The sequence below is a fragment of the Adiantum capillus-veneris genome, chromosome 20, assembly GCF_014529385.1.
Source record: "Adiantum capillus-veneris isolate H3 chromosome 20, ASM1452938v2, whole genome shotgun sequence".
Classification (NCBI taxonomy): domain Eukaryota; kingdom Viridiplantae; phylum Streptophyta; class Polypodiopsida; order Polypodiales; family Pteridaceae; genus Adiantum; species Adiantum capillus-veneris.
Genome location: NC_140950.1, coordinates 134057110 through 134080793, shown reverse-complemented (window position 1 = coordinate 134080793; position 23684 = coordinate 134057110). Strand labels below are relative to the sequence as shown.

The window sequence follows — 23684 nt, the reverse complement described above, 5'->3', positions numbered from 1 at the left end:
ACATCCTCGTCACTACTCATAATGAGGGTAAAAATCTTATAACCTGGACAATAAATTTAATCTTCTATTGGCATTCTTCGTCTTTTATCTCTCTCTCTCTCTCTCTCTCTCTCTCTCTTTGTTTATACTGTAAACTACCTCACATTCTCTAGTCATGTCCAATCCCCGCACACCTCGGTATAGAGGTGCATGGAGATCAGAACCACTGGGTTATAATCTTGTCTTTATTGGTCAATGCCTATATTTGTGGGTACACGAAATCTGCACACCCACGTCTACATGATACTGCATGTAGTGGACAAAACCCCTTTGCCTCTTCTCTAGCTGTAGCATTTCACAGCATCGTAACATCTTTTCACAATAGATCTTTGTTTGTAGCATGCAGGTACGCCATTCTTGCAATGTAGCTGATGTCTGCTCAAGGCACTTAATTCTTACTCTAGATTTGACGGGATGTGTGTGTGTGACCCTTGGAATTGTCATCTTGCATCACTAATTTCTGTGTAGGCTCAATTTAGTCTGCCATTAGCTGAACATGACGGCTTATTGTATGGTAGCAGTAGTCGAACATGCAGGTGGAATTGCTGGTCCGCATGGACTGTCGAGGCTGTGAGTGCATAAAATTTTCTTGCCATTTCTGACAAGCGTCGGCGGCTCTGTGAGTTGCGCCTACACGAAAATCTAATTAAATCTAACCTTATCTTAACACTAGGTTGGTAACCTAACAGGACATAAAAGTGTCCTTTCAGGGTTTTGAAAAAAACCTCCAAAACCATAGTAGATCCACTCATTTTGTAAAATCCTTTCATGAGGTTATAGTTCAAGGACTACTACACATGGAAAAAATAAGAAACTTGTAAAATTTCTCATATTTTGGTCACACCAAGCCTCCAAAGTTGATGGACCAGTACATTTTCATCAAAAGAGTCATTTCTTACGTTTTGTTGCATAAAAATAAGATTAGGGATTTTTGTAGGACTTGAGATAAAATCCCTAGTTAACTTCAATGGGTTGGTGATGAGAACATATGATTGCTTCTCACTCACTATTTTTTGTTTTGCCAAAAGAAATAGGTACAAAAAAGTTGAATTTTTACCATTCTACAAACCTATCATCAAAGTTTCTATAGCCACGCTCAATACAAATAATATATGCATCTTTTCTTAGTTCCCTATTGTCCTTTAGGCTCATAAGGAGCCATGGAGCATGTCAAAAGAATAATATATCTCTTACCAGGGGGAATCTTGGGGACAAAAATGAAGTGCTAAATACAGCAAACATGAAAAAACTGGGTTCAACATTATGAGTTGTAGAATCCCATAGAAACTATTCAATATCTAGCCAAATTTGATCCTGATGACTAGATATGGTTACTACCTACAAAATGTATGTAGTTGTCACAAGAAACTAGCTAGCAATATTGAAAAAGCTATACTTGATATACTAGAATGTTTCGTTTTCTTCTATAATTGAAAAAATCAACCATCGTTGTCTACTATGCAAAATAGGGTATTAGGTGCCCCAAAACTCAAGGAATATTAGCTTTATGTTACAATATGCGACATAGAAAATCAAAAGTGCATTTGGATATCATGAAAGCCACCAAAAAAATCATAGAAGAGCTAAAATTGGCTAAAAAACAGGATTTGACAATTTTTGTAATTTGGTCATAACTTACAACTTTAACATTTATTTCTCCCTAGAAGCATCAGGACATGTTGAGGACTACTAAAGATAGTTCTCTAGGATTATAGACCTCACAAACATGAATTCTAGAGTGGTATAGTTGCAAAAAGTTGAAAAAAGCCAAAAACAGGACCCGTTTTTTCACATAGTTTAGGTTGTGAAATGTTGTGCAAGGACAAGGTTAAAGATGGAATTGATATTCCAAAAAAATGTCGAGTTTTTTTCAGCTCATGAGACAACTTTCTAGATAGATAGCACCTCAAAATCCATTTTGAAACTCTTGACATAATTCAAGGAAAATAGTCACTTAACAAGACATAAAAGTGTCCCATTACCAACCTAGTGTTAAACGATAAAAAGATGAAAATGGTATAACCTTTCTATCACCCAAGTGTGGTAGATTGGTTATGCCAATTCCCTCTTCAATAACAAGTAAATAACGTAAATAAATCTCAATCTAATCTAATATAACGTAAATAAACCTAAATCTAATCAAATATAACGTAAATCTAAATCTAACGTAAATAAACCTAAATCTAATCAAATGTAAATATAACTAAAAATAAACCTAAATCTAATCTAATTTAACTTAAATAAACCTAAATCTAAGTTAATGTAAGTTTACATCTAACCTAATCTTTAACGTCTTTTGGGATAGTTTTCTACGACGTTAAAACTCTCTTCTTCTTGTGTGTGTGTGTGTGTGTGTGTGTGTGTGTGTGTGTGTGGGTGTGTGTCTCAATAAAAAGAGAAAAATGGCATAACCTTTCTATCACCCAAGTGTGGTAGATTGGTTATGCCATTTTCCTCTTGAATAACAGGTCTTGAGTTCAACTCCTCGTCGGCTAGATCTTTAGGTCTCTTTAATTAGTTTCCTACGACGTTAAATTAAACTCTCTTCTTCTCGGGTGTGTGTGCACGCGAATAAAAAAGGAGAAAAATGGTTTTAATTTTCTATCACCGAAGTGTGATAGATTGGCTATGCCATTTTCCTCATGAATACCAGGTCTTGAGTTCAACTCCTGTCGACTAGAACTTTAAGGTCTCTTGGGATAGTTTCCTACGATGTTAAGACTCTCTTCTTCTTCTTCTTTTCTCTCTCTCTCTCTCTCTTTGTTTTATATCTTTCTCTCTCTCTCTCTCTCTCTCTCTCTCTCTCTCTCTCTCTCTCTCTCTCTCTTTTCCTCTCTCAATGTGTGTGTGCATTCTTTGTTTATGAATGTGTGTGTGTGTTTTTGGTTTATGCATGCTCTCTCTTTTTTTTCCTCTCTCAATGTGTGTGTGCATTCTTTGTTTATGCATGTGTGTGTGCGTTTTTTGTTTATGCTTGTGCTCTTTCTCTCTCTCTCTCTCTCTCTCTCTCTATATATATATATATATATATATATATATATATATATATATATATATATATATATATCTCAAAAACACAATGTGTGTGTGTGTGTGAGAGAGAGAGAGAGAGGGAGAGAGAAAGAGGGGAAGGGAACATGAGAGTGAGGAGAGGGAAGGAGCATACCTGGCTTTCCTTCCTCTCCTCGTGTGTGTGTGTGTGTGTGTGTGTGTGGAGAAGAAAGACAGAGAGAGGGAGAGCGTTACCTTGCTTGCTTGAGCGCGCGCCGAAAACTCAGATCTGAGATCTGAGTTTTCGGACGCTTTCGGTTATTTTTTTTATCCCTAGCGGCATCGCTATAGGCGTCGCTATGAGCGTCGCTATGTTACAAGTAACATAGCGACGCTGTGGTTTTTCATGTTTGAGCGTCGCACTACGAGCATCGCTACTATTAAGTACCTCTTGTAGTGGAACGGAAAAATTCTTCCCAAATTAAAGGCCACATGACATGCAGGGGTGGAATGCATAGAACGCATGCCTTGCGAGCACATTGTCATGGATCAGAGCTTGAACGGTGCCCACGTGTCCATGTCCCATCCATGTGTGACTTTTTCCCTTAATTTGGGCCATAGCCTGAGATCCAAAAAAATAGTGGGCACCAATGATCCCAGGACCACACAAGGTCATAAAGACCTCATGCCGTTCAGTCTCCAAGGTTAACCCTAGCCTATGGGCTAGGAAGCTAGGTTTAAAAAACTAAATTTTCTTTGACAAGGCAATTTTTTCATAGTATAATAATATTTTTTGATTCTATAATTATGCTACTTCTCCACAAGAGATCAAATGATTGCTTCCATAATTGCATTATTTTCCACAAGAGCTTCAATAGTCTTGATTTAGATTTTCTTAAGAGATTTTTATGATGTGTCTGATTTTACTATGCAGGCGGAGGGCTATGGAATATTTCAATCCAACAAGTCATCCACATTTAGGTTAATTGAATGCTCAAATAGTGGAAGTTGCTCCCGTATTCCTCTTGTGAGTACCAGTTGTACAAAACAATACTATTGTCTTTACTATGTGTCATATGATGATGATAGCAATAGCACAGGCTATCTATCTACAGATACTCTTAGCATGGGAAGTCCTACATCCCCTTATATCTATGAAAACCTTACCTTCGGTTGTGGCCTTGTTAATGAAGGAGTGGAAACTGAGTTCAATTCATCTGGGCTTATGGGGCTTGATCGTGGTCCACTTTCCATCATCTCACAACTAGAAATCAACTCTTTTGCATATTGTTTTCCAGACCGTGTTCACACCACAAATGTCACACGCTACCTCACCTTTGGAAGTTCCTCCCTAGATTTGAATAATCTATTAAAGTACACACCGATGATCCACAACATGGCATCAAATTTTACCTCTCAGTTCTACTACATGAATATGACTGGAATTAGTGTAAATGATGTATTTCTTGACATCCCTTCCTCTGCATTTGCTATAAGTGCTAATGGACAATCAGGAGGTACTATCATTGACTCTGGGACAACTCTAACCTACTTTGTTGAGGAGGCATATTCTACTTTCTTGAGCGCTTTTGACAAGGGAGTAAACCCAAATCTGAAAAAGGTAGCCAATTGTGGAAGTGGTTGCATTTGCTATGCAATCCCTCTTTCGCTAGGAGAAGAATCCTTAGCTCCCAAGGTCACCCTTCACTTTGATAACATGCTTAATCTTGAGCTTCACACCGAGTACTTCTTCCGCCTCTATCTCCAAGATACCACCTACAATTATGTCTACATGACCTTTATGAATTCGGGATCTATCCTGGATGGTGGAAAACATATCATTGGAAACTATCAACAACAAAATTTTATTGTGGAATATGACATTGCCAACTCTCGTATTGGCTTTGCATCCACGATTTGTGGGCAAGCTGTTATATGACACTCAACTAATCCATAATTGTAATGGAAATACCAAGGCTCTATACCTATTTTTTGAGGCCTTAAGTACATGGATCCAAGCCTATTTTAGCAAAAATGGGCTCAAAATTTTATCAATAACTTGTTCATGAATTACAAATGACTAATCCGTGCAACCTCAAACAGATTACAAGATAAAAATGTGCAGGTATTTAATCATGGGTATAGCCACTGCCATATAACTAGTGGAGTGTGTCAGTATATCCTTCTTGCATAGGCTAATATGAAGTGCCATTTTTAAATCTATGAAGATGTGATTTGTAGAGGTAATTGTTTTTGTGATGCTACATTATTAAGTTTTTGATGGACTAGGGAATGGCCCTTGGGAGGGCCATTCTACAAGTCAAGTGACTGCAGATTGGGCCGACCATGGGCCTTTCTCGATCGTCACAAGTCTTTGGGAAGCGACACATCAGCAAAGACAATTTTCAATTGAGACCGTACGTGACAACTCAGCAGGCAGCCAGAAAAACGGCAACATTTCCTCAGGTTGAGAGCGATGTTTGACCGGCAGCAAGCAGTGGCTGGTGGCGGAATAAGCCGACCAGGGGCCGTGATGGTTTACGATATTATTATGTTGTGGTGTAAAAGTAGATGGAAACTTTCTGTCTAGCAATTTTCGCAAGGTTGTACTAAAAGCTTTAGAAATGCAAACCTTGATATTAAAAGCTTAGAAAAAGCATTAAATTGTTAACTCGGACGTTATTTGCATGAGACCACATTACGATTTCTCTTAAAGTCTCAAGATCAACCATGCCCATTTTAGCATAATTCTCTTGTTTAAAAGTCAACGAGAAATTTTAAATTTTATGAATTTCCTCTAGTTTCATCTACAAATGCTTAGAAATGCAAAGCATGATAATATAAACTAATTAGAAAAGACATTAAATTGTTAATGCAAAATTAACATCAGCCATGCTATCAAAGGTACACTCGCGCACCTCTAAAATTAAATGATTCGTTCAATTTAAGAAGGTGCTAATCATTTTATGTCAAATGGAACATGAAAGTTATCACGAGGGTGATCATGTTGGTTTAAGAGTATGGATAAGTGGGTGATTTATTAGTACAAAACAAAAAGAAATACATCCATAATCCCAAGGAAAGGGTTGGGGAGACCATTATGGTCAATATACAAAATATTCCAGTAAAACATTATGCTTATTCTATCTTTTCTGCCAAGTCCTTGATCTCATTAGCAGTCTCTTGGACCCAACTGTGAGCAAGGTCCACTATGCCATCATTGATAACTCTCAGTTGTGAAGCCCTGTCCAATGTATTGTAGAACTCCATAGATCCTTGATAATATCAACCTTTGATCTGTAGAGTCTCACTTGATATAGCTTGAGTCTAGCTTCTTACATATTACAATCAAAAAATGATATTCTCAATCTAGGAGTTTGGTAAGCCATGTCAAAGACCTGTGCATTCATGTGCTTTTAGATGACCCATAAGACCTCTACTCTAGCCCAAGCCCAAAACTGTATGAGAATTTTAATAGAATCCCCTAGCAATAGTTGTTTCAACTAGGTTTAAACGTAACAACATTAAACAATTAAAGGTTGTAACAAAGGTCCATTTTTCGGACTTGAGAGAAACACATGACATATATCCTCAATGCACCTTTGTTGATTTTCATTAGGGAAAGGATGGAGTATCAAAGGGCCAATTAGCCTGGCAAGGGCTAATTGGGGTGCTTAAGGAAGTGGAAAATGGATGTGTCAGAGGGGATACTTGGTGTGCTTTTCCTTCCCAAATAGGTGGGGGGTGGATTTTTCAATTTTTGGACTATCACAACTTTTGCATACATGCTTAAAACTTTGCAAGGAAAATAGATCTTGAATCCACTCAGCAAGAGATGTGTCACATGATATGCTTTTTCTCTACTAATTTCAAATTCAAATCTATCGCTGTTGGGATGCCCTACATTAGGTTCTTAAGCTAAAATCCTTAATTTCTTGAACCGCCAAGATAAGTGGCCCTCCTATACTCCATCCTTCTCCTAATGGAACTTCTTGTACCTGTCCAAACTACTTAATGAAGAATCACCCAGGGTAGCATAGATTGTTTGGATTTGATAGATTTATGCCATATAGACTAAAACTTAAACTCTCTTTGTCTTCTATTAAGTCATCTCGCATTCCATCCGTTGTTCAAAGTGACATGAAGAGGGACTAAAGGTTCTTTATGGGTTGTAGAGGTATTTTGTAAAGACACCCCTCCTTTCCATCCTACATCTTTGGCAAAGGGAGGAGAATATCCAAGTAAGATCCTTGGGGAAGGAGGTAATCCTTCTTCTGGTCAATTGTAGCTCTTAGGTTTGGAGGATACAAGAAGTGGCTACTTGGTCTGGGAAAAACCAATTGTTCTCAAACACATTCTAGAGGTCTTTCCAGACTCTTAGGCCTTCATGATAAACCTTGCATACAATTTTGGCATGATAATCATTGATCTGGGGGGATGGTCCGCTTCTTTGGCCACTAGATAGATTCCTTTGTTTTGATACTTAGATCCTACCTATGATTATTTTTGTAGGTGACGAGGTGCATGTACCTATTCCAGGCTTTCTAGTGGGTTTTGAGGAGAGGGGAGCCCACTAGGGTGATTTCTATGTGGCCAACAAAAATAGTGACCCAAGGGATCCTGGTCCAAATTTTGCTTTTTTCCTTGAACACAAAAGAGGTTAAGATGTCTAAATGATAGTGTTGTCCATCCGACCACATATTGGCCTAATGCTCTGATGGCTAGCTTGAGCAAAAGCTTATCAACACAATTTTTTCTCCTAAACTTTCTTGATCCTTGGGGAGGGTGAAAATTTCCAACCCGGTCTTTGTAGCACCCGGTTTAAAAGGAGGCCCATAGGAAATTTCTACAATTTTTTTTGATCTCATTGATGTGAGTGTCTGGAGGTCTCCAACAACTCATGAAAAAAGGGGCATAAGTTGTAATGAAGTGGTTGATGACTACAACCCTTTCTATAATATTGGATTGGAATCCAGTCCATCTATTGAGTTTGCTTTTTAATTTTTCCATTACCCAAACCATCTCTATTTTAGAGAGACTCCAAATCCCTTAGGAATTCCTAGTAGTCTAAAGATCTTCCCATCCTGTATCACTTTGCTACCCTAGTCTTCCATCCATTGAGGGATAGTGGATATAAAGGACCTAGCCCTTGTTTTAGATTGATTGCTCTTGAAGCATAAGGATTGCAAAAATGGTTAAAGATCTCCAAAAGTGCCTAAGATCTTGGTCCTCATTATTAAAATTTGCATTAGTCTCATCTACAAACAGAGATAGACATTGTTGTGTGGAAGTGTTAGGGAAAGGGATCTCCATGATCGAAGGATTGAATCATTCATAATTTGACCAAACATTTGAGTCCATCAGCTACTATCACAAACAAAAGAGGGGCCAAATCGCAACCCTACCTAACTGATATGTTCAACTCAAATGCTTCAAACAACATACAATTGATTGCCACTTTAGCATGAGCATTCTTACTAGAAATTATATTCGCTATTGCTTAATCAAATACTTTGTATGTTTTACTGAGCATTGTTAGAGGCCTCCAGCTAGCTAGGTCTTCCTTGGGCCCCCTTTTGTGCGATAGTTTGATGACCCCGATGTTGATCAGTTTGGGGAGGGATTTAAAGTGAAGAGATTCTTCCCAAACTTTGATAAGGAATGAAGAGAGAGTCTTCTTGAACACTTGAAATTTTTTTGAGGGCAATCCATCCAACCCTCAAGTTTTATCGGGTTAAGGTTTTCTATAACTAAGTGGATATCTGCCTCCTGTCATAGGGGACAATCAATAAGAGGAACATCTTCCTTTGGGATGAACTACTTTTTGACCTGCCATATAATGGATTTGCAATCTACTACCTCTATAGTGACTGTTTTCATAGGGCTCCAGAGGCTCTGAAAGTGGTCATGGACAATATGAAGATTATGCTCATTAGAGGAAGTTGGCCCTTGAGCAATGAGACGTCTAGGAATGGTGTCTCTAGCATTCTTCTTCCGAAGGCTCCTGAACATTTTTTTTGAGGGTTTGTCTACTTTTCTTGCCCATCGATCCCTAAAAAAAAGGGCATTGTGTTTGATAGCGAGGTTTTGTGCAGCTCTAAGCTAATGTCTAAGAGTCACTATTTTCCATAGTGACATTGGGGAAAGCTTCAAGAGAGCATATTTCTTCATAGATCTTGTCTTTCTTCTTTCTTATGACCAATGTGGCTACTTTTTGGTCTAAACTAGAATTCTTTGGGTGTCTTTGACCGCCTCTAACTAAGTTGTGTTTAAGGCCTTGTGGCTGCTGCTGAAAGAACAAGACCAGATTCTTTCAACTTGTTCTGGAACATCTGATCACTACAAGAGGTACTTAATAGTAGTGACGCTCGTAGTGCGAGGCTCAAACATGAAAAACCACAACGTCGCTATAGGCGTCGCTATGTTACTTATAACATAGCGACGATGCTCATAGCGATGCCTATAGCGACGCCGCCAAAGCTAAAAAAAAAAACCCAGAGAATCCGAAAACTCGGACCTTAGATATGAGTTTTTGGACGCGCCCTCAAGCAAGCAAGGTAACGCGCACTCTCCCTCTCTCTCTTTCTTCTCCACACAAACACACACACACACACACACACACACACACACGATGAGAGGAAGGAGAGCCAAGTATTCTCCTTCCCTCTCCTCACTCTCATGTTCCCTTCCCCTCTTTCTCTCTCACTCTCTCTCACCCACACACACACACATTGTGTTTTTGAGAGAGAGAGAGAGAGAGAGAGAGAGAGAGAGAGCACAAGCATAAATCAAAAACACACACACATACATGCATAAACAAAGAATGCACACACACATTGAGAGAGGAAAAGAGAGAGAGAGAGAGAGAGAGAGAAGAAGAAGAAGAAGAAGAGAGTCTTAACATCGTAGGAAACTATCCCAAGAGACCTTAAAGATCTAGTCGACAGGAGTTGATCTCAAGACCTGTTATTCATGAGGGAAATGGCATAACCAATCTATCACACTTCGGTGATAGAAAAATTATACCATTTTTCTCCTTTTTTTAGTGGCGTGCACACTCACCCACACACACACCTGAGAAGAAGAGAGTTTAATTTAGCGTCGTAGGAAACTAATTAAAGAGACCTAAAGATCTAGCCAACGAGGAGTTGAACTCAAGACCTGTTATTCAAGAGGAAAATGGCATAACCAATCTACCACACTTGGGTGATAGAAAGGTTATGCCATTTTTTCTCTTTTTATTGACACACACACACACACACACACACACAAGAAGAAGAGAGTTTTAACATCGTAGGAAACTATCCCAAAAGATGTTAACGTTATATTAGATTAGATTTAGGTTTATTAATTTAGGTTTATTTACGTTATATTAGATTAGATTTAGGTTTATTTACGTTATTTACCTGTTATTGAAGAGGGAATTGGCATAACCAATCTACCACACTTGGGTGATAGAAAGGTTATACCATTTTATTCTTTTTATCGTTTAAGATAAGGTTAGATTTAGATTTTCCTGTAGTCGCAACTCAGAGAGCCGTCGACGCTTGTCAGAAATGGTGAGAAAATTTCCTGCGCTCACAGCCTCGACAGTCCATGCGGACCAGCAATTCCACCTGCATGTTCGACTGCTGCTACCATACAATAAGGTGTCATGATCAGCTAATGGAAGAGCAAATTGAGCCTACATAGAAATTAGTGATACAAGATGATGATTCCAAGGGTCACACACACACACACACACACACACACACACACACACACACACACACACACACACATCCCGTCAAATCTAGAGTAAAAATTAAGTGTCTTGAGCAGAAATCAGCTACATTGCAAGAATGGCATACTTGCATGCTACAAACAGAGATCTACTGTGAAAAGATGTTAAGATATTGTGAAATGCTACAGCTAGAGAAGAGGCAAAGGGGTTTTGTCCACTACATGCAGTATCATGTAGACGTGGGTGTGTAGATTTCTTGTACCCACAAATATAGACATTGACCAATAAAGACGAGATTATAACCCGGTGGTTCTGATCTCTGTGCACCTCTAGATCGAGGTGTGGGTGTGGGGGTAGTTTACAATGTGAACAAAGAGAGAGAGAGAGAGAGAGAGAGAGAGAGAGAGAGAGAGAGAGAGAGAGAGAGAGAGAGAGATAAAAGACGAAGAATGCCAATAGAAGATTAAATTTGTTGTCCAGGTTATCATATCTTTATCCTCATTATGACTAGTGATGAGGATGTGGGGCCGTCCAACTGAAACATCTATCTCTCAACGAGGATCTTATGTCCTTGTAATCATTGCAAGCATGCTGTGCGATGGACAAGACGCGTTTCTTTGCAACACGTTCGTAAATTTGGCGTGTTCGATCCATCTATTATAGATCGAGTTGTTGCCAATTATAACTCATCGGACTCTGATGCTGGCCAACAGGAAGCAATCTTGCAACCCAATAGACGTGTTCACAGGCGCTTTGGTCAAGCCGCATATGTGAGGCCACAAGATGTAGCCTGTGATAGCTCGGGGGATGATCATGCAGACCACATTCCTGAGGAGGCAATGTTTGACCCCGAGATTGATGAAATGATCGAGACGATCACGGATTCAGAATGGCTTATCTATGATGATATGAAAAGTGAAGCCGATACGCCATTGTATAATGGAGCACGTGTGTCTAGATTGAAAGCGCTCCTGGTTCTTCTCAACATGCAGGCAAAGTTTGGATGGAGTGACACTAGCGTCACAGCGCTTTTCAGGTGATCTATTACAATTAGTTTAGTTTAATAAAACCCCTAATGTATAATGATCTGATAAATTTTTACACAATTGTACCGTATTTTTATGTTGTGTAGATTGCTCAAAGAGCACATACTACGAGCTGATAATGTGATGCCAGATTCCCAAAAGGAAGCAAGAAAGATTTTGCAAAACTTGGGGATGGATTACAATTCGATCCACGCTTGTCCTAATGACTGCATTCTTTTCAGAGGGGAATACATAGACATGGAGAAGTGTCCAAAATGTGCTTTCGAAAGATATCGAGTAGATCTCCATGGAACAAAAATTCCGCAAAAGGTTTTGCGACATTTTCCTCTGCTTCCTCGCATCAAGCATTTCTTCGAATGTAAGTCCATGGCCGCCCTAGCATCATGGCATGAGGAGAACAAATCTTCGGATGGTGTGCTACGGATTCCTGCAGATTGTGCAGCCTAGAAACATATAGATGGAACATGGTCGGATTTTGCCAGGGAAGCTCGAAATTTGCACTTAGGCCTGGCTATGGATGGCGTAAATCCATTTAGTCAAAGATCAACATCTTACAATGTATGGCCCGTTGTCATCGTCAACTACAACATTCCCCAGTGGTTGACTACGAAGAAAGGGCACCTATGGCTAAGCTTGATTGTGTTTCCTACTACCATGCTAACCGTTCAGGTGCATCTTCTTGTTCACATAGTTGATGAGGTGGAAATAGTTGGCACAGTACATTCCAGATGGATGTTCTTTTTAAAACGTTTCATGAAAACGCTCAAGGGATATGTGCGTCAAAAGGCACGTCCGGAGGGTAGCATGGCATAAGGTTGGCTCGTATCAGAGTCCCTAGTGTACATTGGAGAGTGGCTAGACGGATTTGATAAAGCCCCGGACACGCTATGGCAAACCATAGTCACGTGCAATCTCGGTGTTGAGAAGAAGATGACGGTTCCAAGATCTAGAGGCTAAAATCAACCGATTTTGCATGCTTCACAATCCAGTCATGCAGAAGTGGATTTCACAATATGAGGATGCAAAGCAAGAGCGACAAAGGGCACGAATCGAGTGGAGACGGGGAAGACGACCACCGATGCACTATCGGACGGGTCTAGAGAGCCTACCAACATTCATGAGCTTAAGATGGTTGCACAACCAATTCAAAAGCGCACAACAGTGCGGTGAAGAAATGACTGAGGAAGAGTGGGAGTACTCTCCGGGTTGCGCGACCAAGGTAAGTTTGCAATGTACGACTAGTAACTTTCTAGATGTTTGAATGGCCACTCATAATCTTTGTTGGTTGTAGTATAAGTCATACACAGCAGCATGGTGTCAAGGTCGACATTTTAGGGTGGAACGGATCGGCAAAAATCATTTTACTCAAGATTGTGGAATCATGGCAATATTTGAACAGTCTAGTCGACGACGGTCCTCTGATGCAGATCCTGTGGTGGCGGAACTCACTTACTTCGGCACGCTACAAGAGATTTTGAGGATCGATTATAGAGGATTTTTTGTCGACTTGTTCGACGTGCAATGGTTCAAAATAATCATGGAGGGTCGCAACGCTACTGTGCGTAGAGGAGAGTCTAGTTTTCTTGAGGTGGATTCAACTAAGAAATGGACTGACCTAAGAGACACTTTCGTACTACCCAAGCATTGTGAACAAGTAAGTATGTAAATAGTTAACATCCCATTTTAGAATTTATGTTCTTGGAAGCTCTCATGTAAGTTATGTGGCTTTGGCAGGTGATATTTCATCCTACAAAGTCTGCATCAAACTGGTGGTACGTCATAGAGGTAGCCCCTCGTAGTGCACGGACGTATGAAGGCTACCATGTGCCAATCACAGCGGCATCAATGGAGGAGATCGGAGAAGATGCTCAGTCAGAAGCCGTGGAGGTGGTGCCAGACGAACATCAAACTACTACTCCCTATGGGGTGCATGCAGAGGATCTACAAAATGAAACATAGGACATCTGTTTAAACGGAGAGCTCTATATAGATATAGGAAGTTATGCTGAGCTATGCGAGGATGAGAGAGAGATCTCTTAAAGCCATAAATATTGTATTTGAACAATTTTGCTCCGTTTTGTAAAAACTCTGGCTCTCTCTCTCTCTCTCTCTCTCTCTCTCTCTCTCTCTCTCTTTCGATTGAGAATTCAGAGTTATGCACTTGCCTCTTCCATCACTCAAGTGTCACTCAAGTTGAATAGAAGAAGAATGCTTTCTATTGCTGCTAGCCTTTGAACATTACAAATCTACAAGCACCTTCAAGTTCTTGTACGATTCTCCGTTTTAAAAAATTTTGCTCCGTTTTGTAAAAACTCTGGCTCTCTAAGTATTTGCGTCATTGCGTCATTGTATTTAATGGTCCATCTCTAGCTCTCTCTCTCTCTCTCTCTCTCTGTCTCTCTCTCTCTCTCTATCTACTTGTCCTTGTTTTCTACTCCATTCATTCAATATTAAGTTTAAATGTTAGTGTGTTTAATGCAGGTATGGATGATGAGGAGTTTATTTCTTCTTTGTCATCCCAGCAGAGACAGTAGTACATGGAGCGTCATCGCTCTGACGCACCATCGCGCGTTCCTACTCCATCCGTATCTCCCTCTGTTTTGGAGTCCTCAACGCGCTTTGAAGCTTCAGTGTCGAGACGATCTTCACACTCGTCTAAGTGTCGGCGCTCTAGTGGTGGCGGTGGCGGTTGTTGTGGGGGTGCCACCACCGATGTTTCGACACCACCTCGTGTTTGACGAGACTCTTTACCCTCCCCTTCTTTGTACGTCCCGACACCAGCCACAACATCGCCATGAACACCAGGTTTTGCATGGCTGAGTGCCGTTCCCCGCAGCTACACACCACTAGCTACTCCTCCAGGAGTCACTCCAATGGACACTCCTCGCTTCGGGGCTCAGACTCCAGTGGAGACACCTAGCGTCCGTACCCCCGTTGACACACCGCTAGAGACCCCTGTTGGGACACCCAGGTTCACGCATCAGCGGGGTGAGAGGGCTTGCCTTACTTTGTCAACTTCAGTGGCGGCATCATCTTGGATGATGAAGGCAAGAAGGTGATTTCACGCATGCGCGGTCTTTGCTCTCAAGTGTTTAGACACTACATACTAAACACCTAGAGTGAAGTACCGAATGAATTAAAAGACAGAGTCATCAGCATGATTCATGACGAGTTTCCCGTTCTAACACGGGATGACCGCTTCAATGAAGATGTGATGAAGGTTCGAATGCGCGAATACTGCAAGGATAAGCGTTCCGAAGTGCAAAAAGCAATCAAGCATGGGTGGAGCAGACCAGATTGGCTGGCCAAAGAATATTGGAAGAATGTGAAGAAAGTAGCGCGCGAGAATCCCGACAAGTGGAAGCAACAAAAGGAGGCAGCCAGAGCGCGAGTAGAGGCAGGGAACTCACACCACTTGGGGAGCGGTGGGTGGGCATCATTTGAGGCCGATTTTGTAAGTGTTTTTGTATTACTCTCTATGATTGATAGTTTAGGGTTTATGGGATTTTAAATTCTAACATAATAGATTCTTTGTATGTTTTGACAGTGGTCGTTTACACGACGTGATCCCACACCGTACGAGCGTGAGTACGCAGGCAAGAAGGGCTTAAACCCCCTTATAGACATCCTGAGTTCTCGCGGCGGCATGGTTAGTATTAGGGTTTATTCTTTTCTATTTATTATATTGTTTTATAAACGTCGCTATATGTTTATACTTACAAAAAGCTATCTTATTGTTTTTTTTTTGTAGAATCCGACAGATACGCCGCTTGGACGCGATGAGACGTCTGGTTACTCGACGTCAGTTTAGCCATAGCTAGATAGCATTAGTTTCTTTTTTTGTCATAGCTTATGTATCATGAGACGACTTTTACAGGGCTTTTTGAAAACCATGTATATTTTTAAAATAATGACAATGGTTTGTAACTATTACATTTGCAAAGATTAACAATCAAGTGATTTTGCCTATGCGTACAATTGTCATTGATTTACTTTCATCAATTCACGCTTGTCAGTTTTGTATCTTTATTTTGCAAACAATACATACTATGGATGATGGAGTTAATGATTATATTGTCTTGTGGGTGACTATTTTGGGTCTATATTTACCTTTGCACGTTTTTCAAAGGTAAATAGACAAATGAAACATTCAATATGGTTGATGGCTCTGCCACCAAAAATTTTTCCTCTCGGGCGTCGCTATGACCGTCGCTATATTAGGCTCTGCAGCGTCGCTATAGGCGCCGCTATATAGCGACGTTTATGGGTGATTTGCATAGCGACGCTTATAGCGACTGTCATAGCGACTCTTATAGTGACGTCCCCGTATCGACGCTCATAGCGACACCGGGGGTTATAAAAACCCAGTGTATTTCCGTCGCTAAAAGCGTCACAAGATCACACAACCTCTTGTAGTGGATGTAGAAATCAGAGAGGGGTCAATGTGAAACCAATTGCTCTTGAATTTGTTAGCTTTATCATCTAGTGATTTCCAGGGGGTAGTATTCGAAGATATGAGGTGTTCTAGGTTTAGCCTTTATCATGTTGAATAAGTTAGCTAGAGAGATGGGAGGTAACATTTGTTCAACCTAGCTTTTCAGGCAAGGTGATCCTTACAATAGTTTTGCCATGTGTACTTAGTCTCACCTTCCACTCTAGCCTCCCACAGATCATTATGTTCCTTGCACCTTTCCCAAGCGAATTTTTTCTTGACCATGGACTGTTTGACCCATTCTTTGAAATCCTTCACCCAAAGTTCCAACCATATTGAAAGCCCTTACGAGGATTAAGGGACCATTTATGGTAGCAAGCTCTTCCCATATCAGGGCTCTGTTGGCTGAATTTCCACCAGCTTAAACAGACACTAGAGTACAATTGCCACCAGCATAAATAGACACTAGAGTACAATTATAAGGGTGGGGGAGGGGGACGAAGCATCAAAACTTAGCCTTGGTGGCTTTATGGGCTTCAAAGGCTAGCTGAGGGGCAAGTCCAACAGTTGTTCCTCAAATACTTCATGGATGGTCAGAGGTAGTCCAAATAAGATTGTCTCAAACCTATTCATCTCCTGGTGAGATCATCATTATCAACCTTAATTTGTTGACGAGACTAGCCACTGGGTTGTTTTGAATCCAATTCCTAAACTTTTTTGTTTTGGTAGGTTCATCAATACCCTTAACATTCTAAGAGATTCACTTCATTTATTAATCTACTTTTTTCCTTTAACCTATTGGCACTTGGTGGGAGTCCTTGGTAGAGCAGAATGGGATCTCTGGTCATCTTTTTGGATTTTCGTAGGTTCAAGATGAACATGGGAGCTGGTGAGGCATGGTTGAGGTAAATGATGTTCTCTCTAACAACTAGTTCAAGATTTTTGTCAGGTTCAGAGTCTTTCTCTTGAGTCTCTAGACTTTAGTTTCGAAGTCTTCCACTTGAGTCTTGAGTCTCTAGAGGAGTTTGCTGCAATCTCCTTAGTGTCAGAGTCAGAAAGGCTAGAATCGTAGAAGTTATCTTCATCCCATTCTAAGAGGGTTGCTAATACTAAAGAGATTTGTTGTTAGTTCTAGTCCTTTTTCTGGGGTTATTGTTCTACATTTACCACTATTTTTTTATTTTAGTGCTAAGGGTGTGAGTTCTCTTGATGATTTTAGTCCATATTTAGGTTTTAGGAGCAGGGGAATGTTGTTGGGCACCACTTTTGGGGGGCGGGGGGGATACTTGATTAGGAAATCCCTTACATTCTGCTTCTTAGACTCTCCATCATTTGTGGCAATAGAAATATCTCAAATAGGGGAATATTGGTCCATTTCTATTCTTTTGTGGATGCCAAGCAGGGTTGTAGTCTCTTTGGGGTCGACCTCCCAATACTTTCTCAAGTTGGCTATTAATCACTCTATGGTGTAGATGATAGTGGAGAGGGAGCTTGGGCAACTCAACCCACACAGGAAAGTTGATTAGGGCAGATTTTTGTGGGTTGAATTCGTTGGACCACTTGAACATACACAAGGGAGAGGGCCTGACAACCCAATAGCCAGCACTAAGAATTTCAAATGACATGTCTATTGTCTTGAACATAAACAAGCAATGAGTTTTGGGAGGCGTTTGAATAGACTCAACCTCTGCTCCCCTACATCCATACCCTTAATATTTTTACACGGGGCCTTGTCCCAGTGATCAACCCAATGAGTTCCCTAGCTTCTATACCCCTCTTTATTTTCCTAATTTGAGAAGCACATAACACAACAAGGGGCTTACTATCAAAAGGATGCCCTTCCAAGCCTCCACCCATCCTCTTGCCTTCATTTTTGAGAAGTTGCGGTGTACCATCAGGTGAGCACCATGTGGGTTCCTTCTAAGAAGGGCTAGGATTTTTCTTCGTTGCGTGTGGGGGAGTATTTTGCGAGGGAGCATGAGACCTGCTATGAAGGTCCTGAGCTGCTTGCAATTAGGCTGCTAGTTCCTACGGAAGGAACTGAAGAAAGGGGTCCATGGAGGGAGGGAGGGAGGGAGGGAGGGGACAATGGGTGATGGTGTATTGTTCATAAATCAGGTTGTAGTGCGGCAAAGGATTTGAGTAATGCCATGCATTCTTGTGGAGGCCATCAGTGATGTGAGGTGGCTCCGTGTGGGACATCCCCTATAGCACGCGAGGGGATGTCAACTCAAAAAAAAGTTTTGTTTGAGCTTAGGCCATGGCTATGATCTCTCTAACCTAGGATTACAACGTCGTTTGTCCCTAAGCCCTTTCTTTATTTGGTAGTAGTATGAAATATTCTTCATAATGCTCATTGATATCTAACATGAATACCAATGGCCCAAATTTAAAAGTTTATGTTCCCTATTTTTAAATAATAAGTATGCTTTAAGGATAAAGGTCTATGGATACGTTATTTAGCTACCTAGGGAATACAATTGTAACTACCTACAACTTACAAGGTACTTTTAGACTGTGGCCCCTAGGGTAAATGTCCCTACTTAAGGACAACAAAACAGGGATGACCCCTACTCACTGCATCGTGCATGACATGAGGTGTGCAAAAGCTACGTCAAGAGGGCAAACCTTTGAAACAGGGAACTCATCCAATGACGTGCAATGCACAAAACGTGATCTCAAGGCAAAAATTCATTTGGGACAGGCATGCACCAGTCTTGAGAGAGTAGGAGTTGGGTGTTAGACCTACCAACCCGCCTACGGGTGTGCGACACGACTAGTTTTTATGTCCTTTTTCTTGAACACACTACAATGACTTTTGGGGGAGGGTACGCCTCATTTTTGGCCCCTTTCCCGTTACTAGGGCCTTTACCCTAGCAAACATCCCACATCACCCTCATAGAACTTCCTCATTTCATTTTGCTTTTCAAAAATGCAAAGATTTTCTCCCCCATTTTTATGTTATGTGCATTTATTTTCTCTTTAGCTTATTCTTTTTGTTCCAGCAAAGCAAAGAAATATATATATATATATATATATATATATATATATATATATATATATATATATATATATATATATATATATATATATATGGAAAAACAGCTTTGAATTAGATAAAAACAAAAGGTACAAGGACCCTAAGGTAGGATAGGGTCAATCCTGGCTTCAAAAGGGAGAGCCCAAAAGAAGGATTAAGAAGGGGGGAAGAGAGAAAGATATCTGGAGATGACATACAATCTGATTGGTTCATAAAAGGCTAGCAGGGTTTTTCTCCATTGTTGCCATCGAAGGGTTCTTTGCATCTCTTTAACTTCTAGCTGTGAAGCTTCCTTTATGTGACTTTGGATCTCCTTCATGGTGTTGAGAAAACCCAAGGAGAGGGGGATGGGGGAGGTGGAGCGAGTTTGCCCAAAAGTGGCCCTGTTCCTTTCATTCCATACATGCCAAAGGTAGACTCCCCTTAAGCAGGTCCAAAGGGGAGGAGAAGACAAAATTACAATAGTCATCATGACCTGAGCAGTCCAATCAGCAGCACACATACATTGGGAGACTCTCCCGTTACATATTCTATAGTTTCCTTTAGACTTTGCTACACTATCTTTGAAAACCTCTTGATCTAGATGTTGATTTTGAAGTAGACTAATTGACCCAATGCGGCATGTTTCTCATCTGACACAATCCAAAATGGCTCCAAATCCAAGGGGCAAAGGCAAATAAGAAGGACACTAGCCTATGGACTCATGATATTCAGTCTCTACCACCACAAGTTGTAGTAGGCTCTTTATCTACATTTGTTACAAGATGTAGAAGATGATGTCATGCCAAAGGAGATGGTTGACAATATGTGAGATTCCATAGGTAGCACTGGAAGCTACAAGATAATGGAAAATCTGATCAGTGGAGTCAGCTATGCATTCCCTATGTGTGGGCATCCTCCCCCTATTTTTGATATCCATGTAGCACTCATCCATCCTACTCCTCGTTTTCTCTCCCCAACTAGGAGCTTACGCTCGAACTTCCTCTTTTCTCTTGTCCACATAGAGATCCACCATGTCTCGTGACAACTATATATCATGAGTGCATGTTGTTTTGATGCAATTTACAAGTGCAAGTTGATGGCGGTGCCACTTCAAACTGCACACATTTCAAACCGTGGAATTTGTTCAGATTCCATGAGGATTTTTCATTGAAAGTAGGGGGAGTGGGGGTTAATTTTTCATTGTTCGCACTTAATTTCAAGTTTGGAAGGTGTGTTGTTTCGCAACAAAGAGTAGTAATGATCCCAAGCTACATCTATAAGGTGCTTGTGTGGTATGTTCAAACAAGCCTTACATACACATACACATACCAGAAAATGATTCATGGGATGTTGATATATTGGAAGACGTTTACATGATTGCTAGTGGAGAAATAACTGATCTGAAGGGTAGACAAAGTTTCCCTTCCATCTTAGATTTCAAATTGCCGAAGTTGTAATGTCAGATTAAGACAAGTGTACTGTGTATTTACAAGTCATGTATGGCAAGTGGTCATCTAGAGAAATATTTCATGAGCTCTTCAAGTGGATATCATATCTTTTGACATCTCGTGTAGTGATGGTTGCCTACCACACACATAAAGGTCTAAGAATTTTAACATGACCGCGTGTCATCAGAAATTGTAATTTGATAAAAGACTTGGCTTTACCAGGGACAAATATTCCTGTAATTGATCACTCCAGTCATATTTGTCCACAACAAAGCTAAAAAGACGGAAGCTTCAAGGAGGCACAAAAAGCACAGAAAAGCGCCCAAAAACACTAAAAAAACACTTGGGCGGTGGTCCAAAACGGGGGAACATGGCCTAGGAAGGTGGGGACATGGCCTGACTTGGGGGGCAAGGCTCTTGGAGCATGGGCAGAGGGGCTAGGTGTGGCAACCTGGAGCCCAAGGCAAGGAGAGAGGGCCAAGGAGGGGAGCCCCCCTTTCTCTCTCTAATTTTAGGGTTTCCCCCACTCTCATCCACACTCCCAAGCAGAAATAGATCCATGGCTTGCTCTATGGCCCTATTCTTGACCTCTTGAAGGGAAATCGAGCTCTCTCTCTCCCTATTCTTGCTGGTGTGAGCCCCAAGGCGCCCTCCCTGCTCCCATAGCCTATATAAACACATGCCTGGCCTCACTTCAGGGGGTGTGCAGTTGTATGTACTCAGATGCTGCCAAGATGCATAGCCGCCTACCTCATGAGCCATCAAGTGAGAGTGTTCCAGGACTCTCAAGACTGCACGTAGGCTTTCTCTAGGGCTCTCAAGCTATCCCTAAGGGCTTGACGTAGCCACTCTTCTCTCTCTTGGTCTCTCGACTCTCCCCGCAGTATCCCTATCACTTGTGTGTGACAACGGGGCTTGGGAGGGCAAACTAGTCTTCTTCTTTCCTCTTTTCCTCATGCAAACAAGCAACCTATGTGCTAATTCTAAGTGGAAGAAGCTTCAAACGCCTTGCAAAGAGGGCTTGTAATCTCAATTTACCCTGCACAAGAATTCTTTGGCCCAAATCTTCCTCGGCTTCTTGAATATTACACATTTCTTCTTTTTGATCTTCTTGCTATAAAGCTATGATTCCCCTTTCTAAAGGGCTGCAATTGATCCTTGTGTATGCTTGCAAACTCCCTTTATTAATGGCTTCAATATCTCTTTCCAATGCGGCTGCGAATTCTTCCCGATGCGCTTTAAATTCCTCTCTTTGACTGGCTGAAAATCAGCCCCCTAAGTTGCCCTGTTGTGTTTCCCTCTACCGTCGTTGGTGTGGCCCTTCTTTGTTCTCCACTTATGCTGGCAGTTTAGCCCACAAATCCTCTGAAAATTGGTTATCAATCAGCCCAAAAATTGCGCCTTTTGCCCCCATCAGCATGCCCTCCTTTTGGTTGTGATTCGGCTCCAGTTATGGCTTCAATTTTGCTCCGAGTATAGATTCAATATGGTTGCTCACTTCCCCGCTTGATGGCCAAATTTCCCCGATAGATGGCTTCAATTATGGCTGCAAATCAGCCTTTCATATGGTTGCTTGATGACTTCTAAATACCCTCGATTACGACTTCCCGCATGGCTGCAAATCAGCCGCTCAAATAGCTTCCATAGCAGTCGCTTGAGTGCTCCTATAGAGAAGGCATCCCCCTCCAATACACACACACTTGCTCCTTTCTTTTCCCCTGGCTGCCCTGACCTTTCTTTCCATGCATGGGCTGCCCCAATGCTCTCTACAAACATGAGCTTTTGCTCCTATGTTCCACTGTTGTTGTCCCCTCCTCTTTCGCACTTCCACTCTCGTCATCCACAGGACTCACATCCCTCTCATGCTTGGGCTGCTCCTCTGTCCTCTTTGTATCGATGCTTCAGCCATTGTGCTCCTTCTTCTCAATATTTGATAGCCCCTCCTTCCTCTAGCGCTGGTCCCCCTTTTCGCCTTTCACTTCATGCGCCATCAACCCCTTCTCTATAACGGCCCTCATGCGCTTTTGCCCTGCCTTCCCCTCCTCATGACCTCCAACTGCATGCGCTCGTTTCTTCCTCTTGTTCTTGGGCTGCTTTCCTCTACCGAGTTCGGGCCTCCTTCCTTTCCTCACATGCGCTCTTATGCTCCTTTTCTTGCGATGTTTTTACAACACTCTTCACGTTCCTCTTCACTGCCCCCAACTCGTGGCTTTCCCCCCCTCTTATATGCGATGGGATTGATCCCCTTCTTATAGCGCTGGTCCCCCTTTTTGCCTTCATTTCATGCGCCATCAGCCCCTTCTCTGTAACGGCCCTCATGCGCTTTTGCCCTGCCTTCCCCTCCTCATGAACTTCAACTGCATGCGCTCCTTTCTTCCTCCTGTTCTTGGGCTGCTTTCCTCTACTCAGTTCGGTCCTCCTCCCTTCCCTCACATGCGCTCTATGCTCCTCTTCTTGCACTGTTTTTACAGCACTCTTCACATTCCTCTTCACTTCCCCCAACTCATGGCTTTCCCCCCCTCTTATATGCGCTGTGATTGAACCCCTTCTTATAGCACTGGTGTAGCCCCTCAATATAGCGCCTTTGCTTTTCCTTTTCTTATTTTTAGCTCACAATCCACCTTATGGCACTTGCTGCCACCTTTTTGCATGCAAAAATTATACCTTCAATGAATATATTAAAATCTTAGCATTGGTTCCCATGTTCAACGGCTTGAGTTTTTATAAGAGTCGACTTCCCTAATGGTTTTGTATTAAATCATATCGATGATGTCATGAAATTTATATGGAATGTGAAGTTTCCTCATTAGTGAGTTTGCCTTATGTTGAAGCCACATCATGTTGAAGCCGATGATGTGTCCCGAGATTATTGACATTCTCAAGTCCTTCGTCCACTTTTCCATACCCATAGACGTTGACGCCGACATTAATGATTCAGCCTATCGAGGTCAAATTCCACAGCACATCACTCAAGAAACTTCTG

At 41.4% G+C, this 23684-nt stretch overlaps 1 protein-coding gene across 1 annotated transcript; it reads left to right on the top strand.

Annotated features, from left to right (window-relative positions):
• Window positions 1-4414: 4414 nt before the first annotated feature.
• On the top strand, window positions 4415-4969 carry LOC147433279 (aspartic proteinase nepenthesin-1-like). The gene has a single exon (XM_086492056.1). It carries the CDS (start codon window positions 4415-4417, stop codon window positions 4967-4969), a length of 555 nt encoding a protein of 184 aa, XP_086348182.1.
• The last annotated feature ends 18715 nt before the right edge of the window (window positions 4970-23684 follow it).

Coding starts and splice junctions, on each gene's coding strand:
- LOC147433279 (XM_086492056.1), top strand. CDS start 4,415: ATGATCCACAACATGGCATCAAATTTTACCTCTCAGTTCTACTACATG.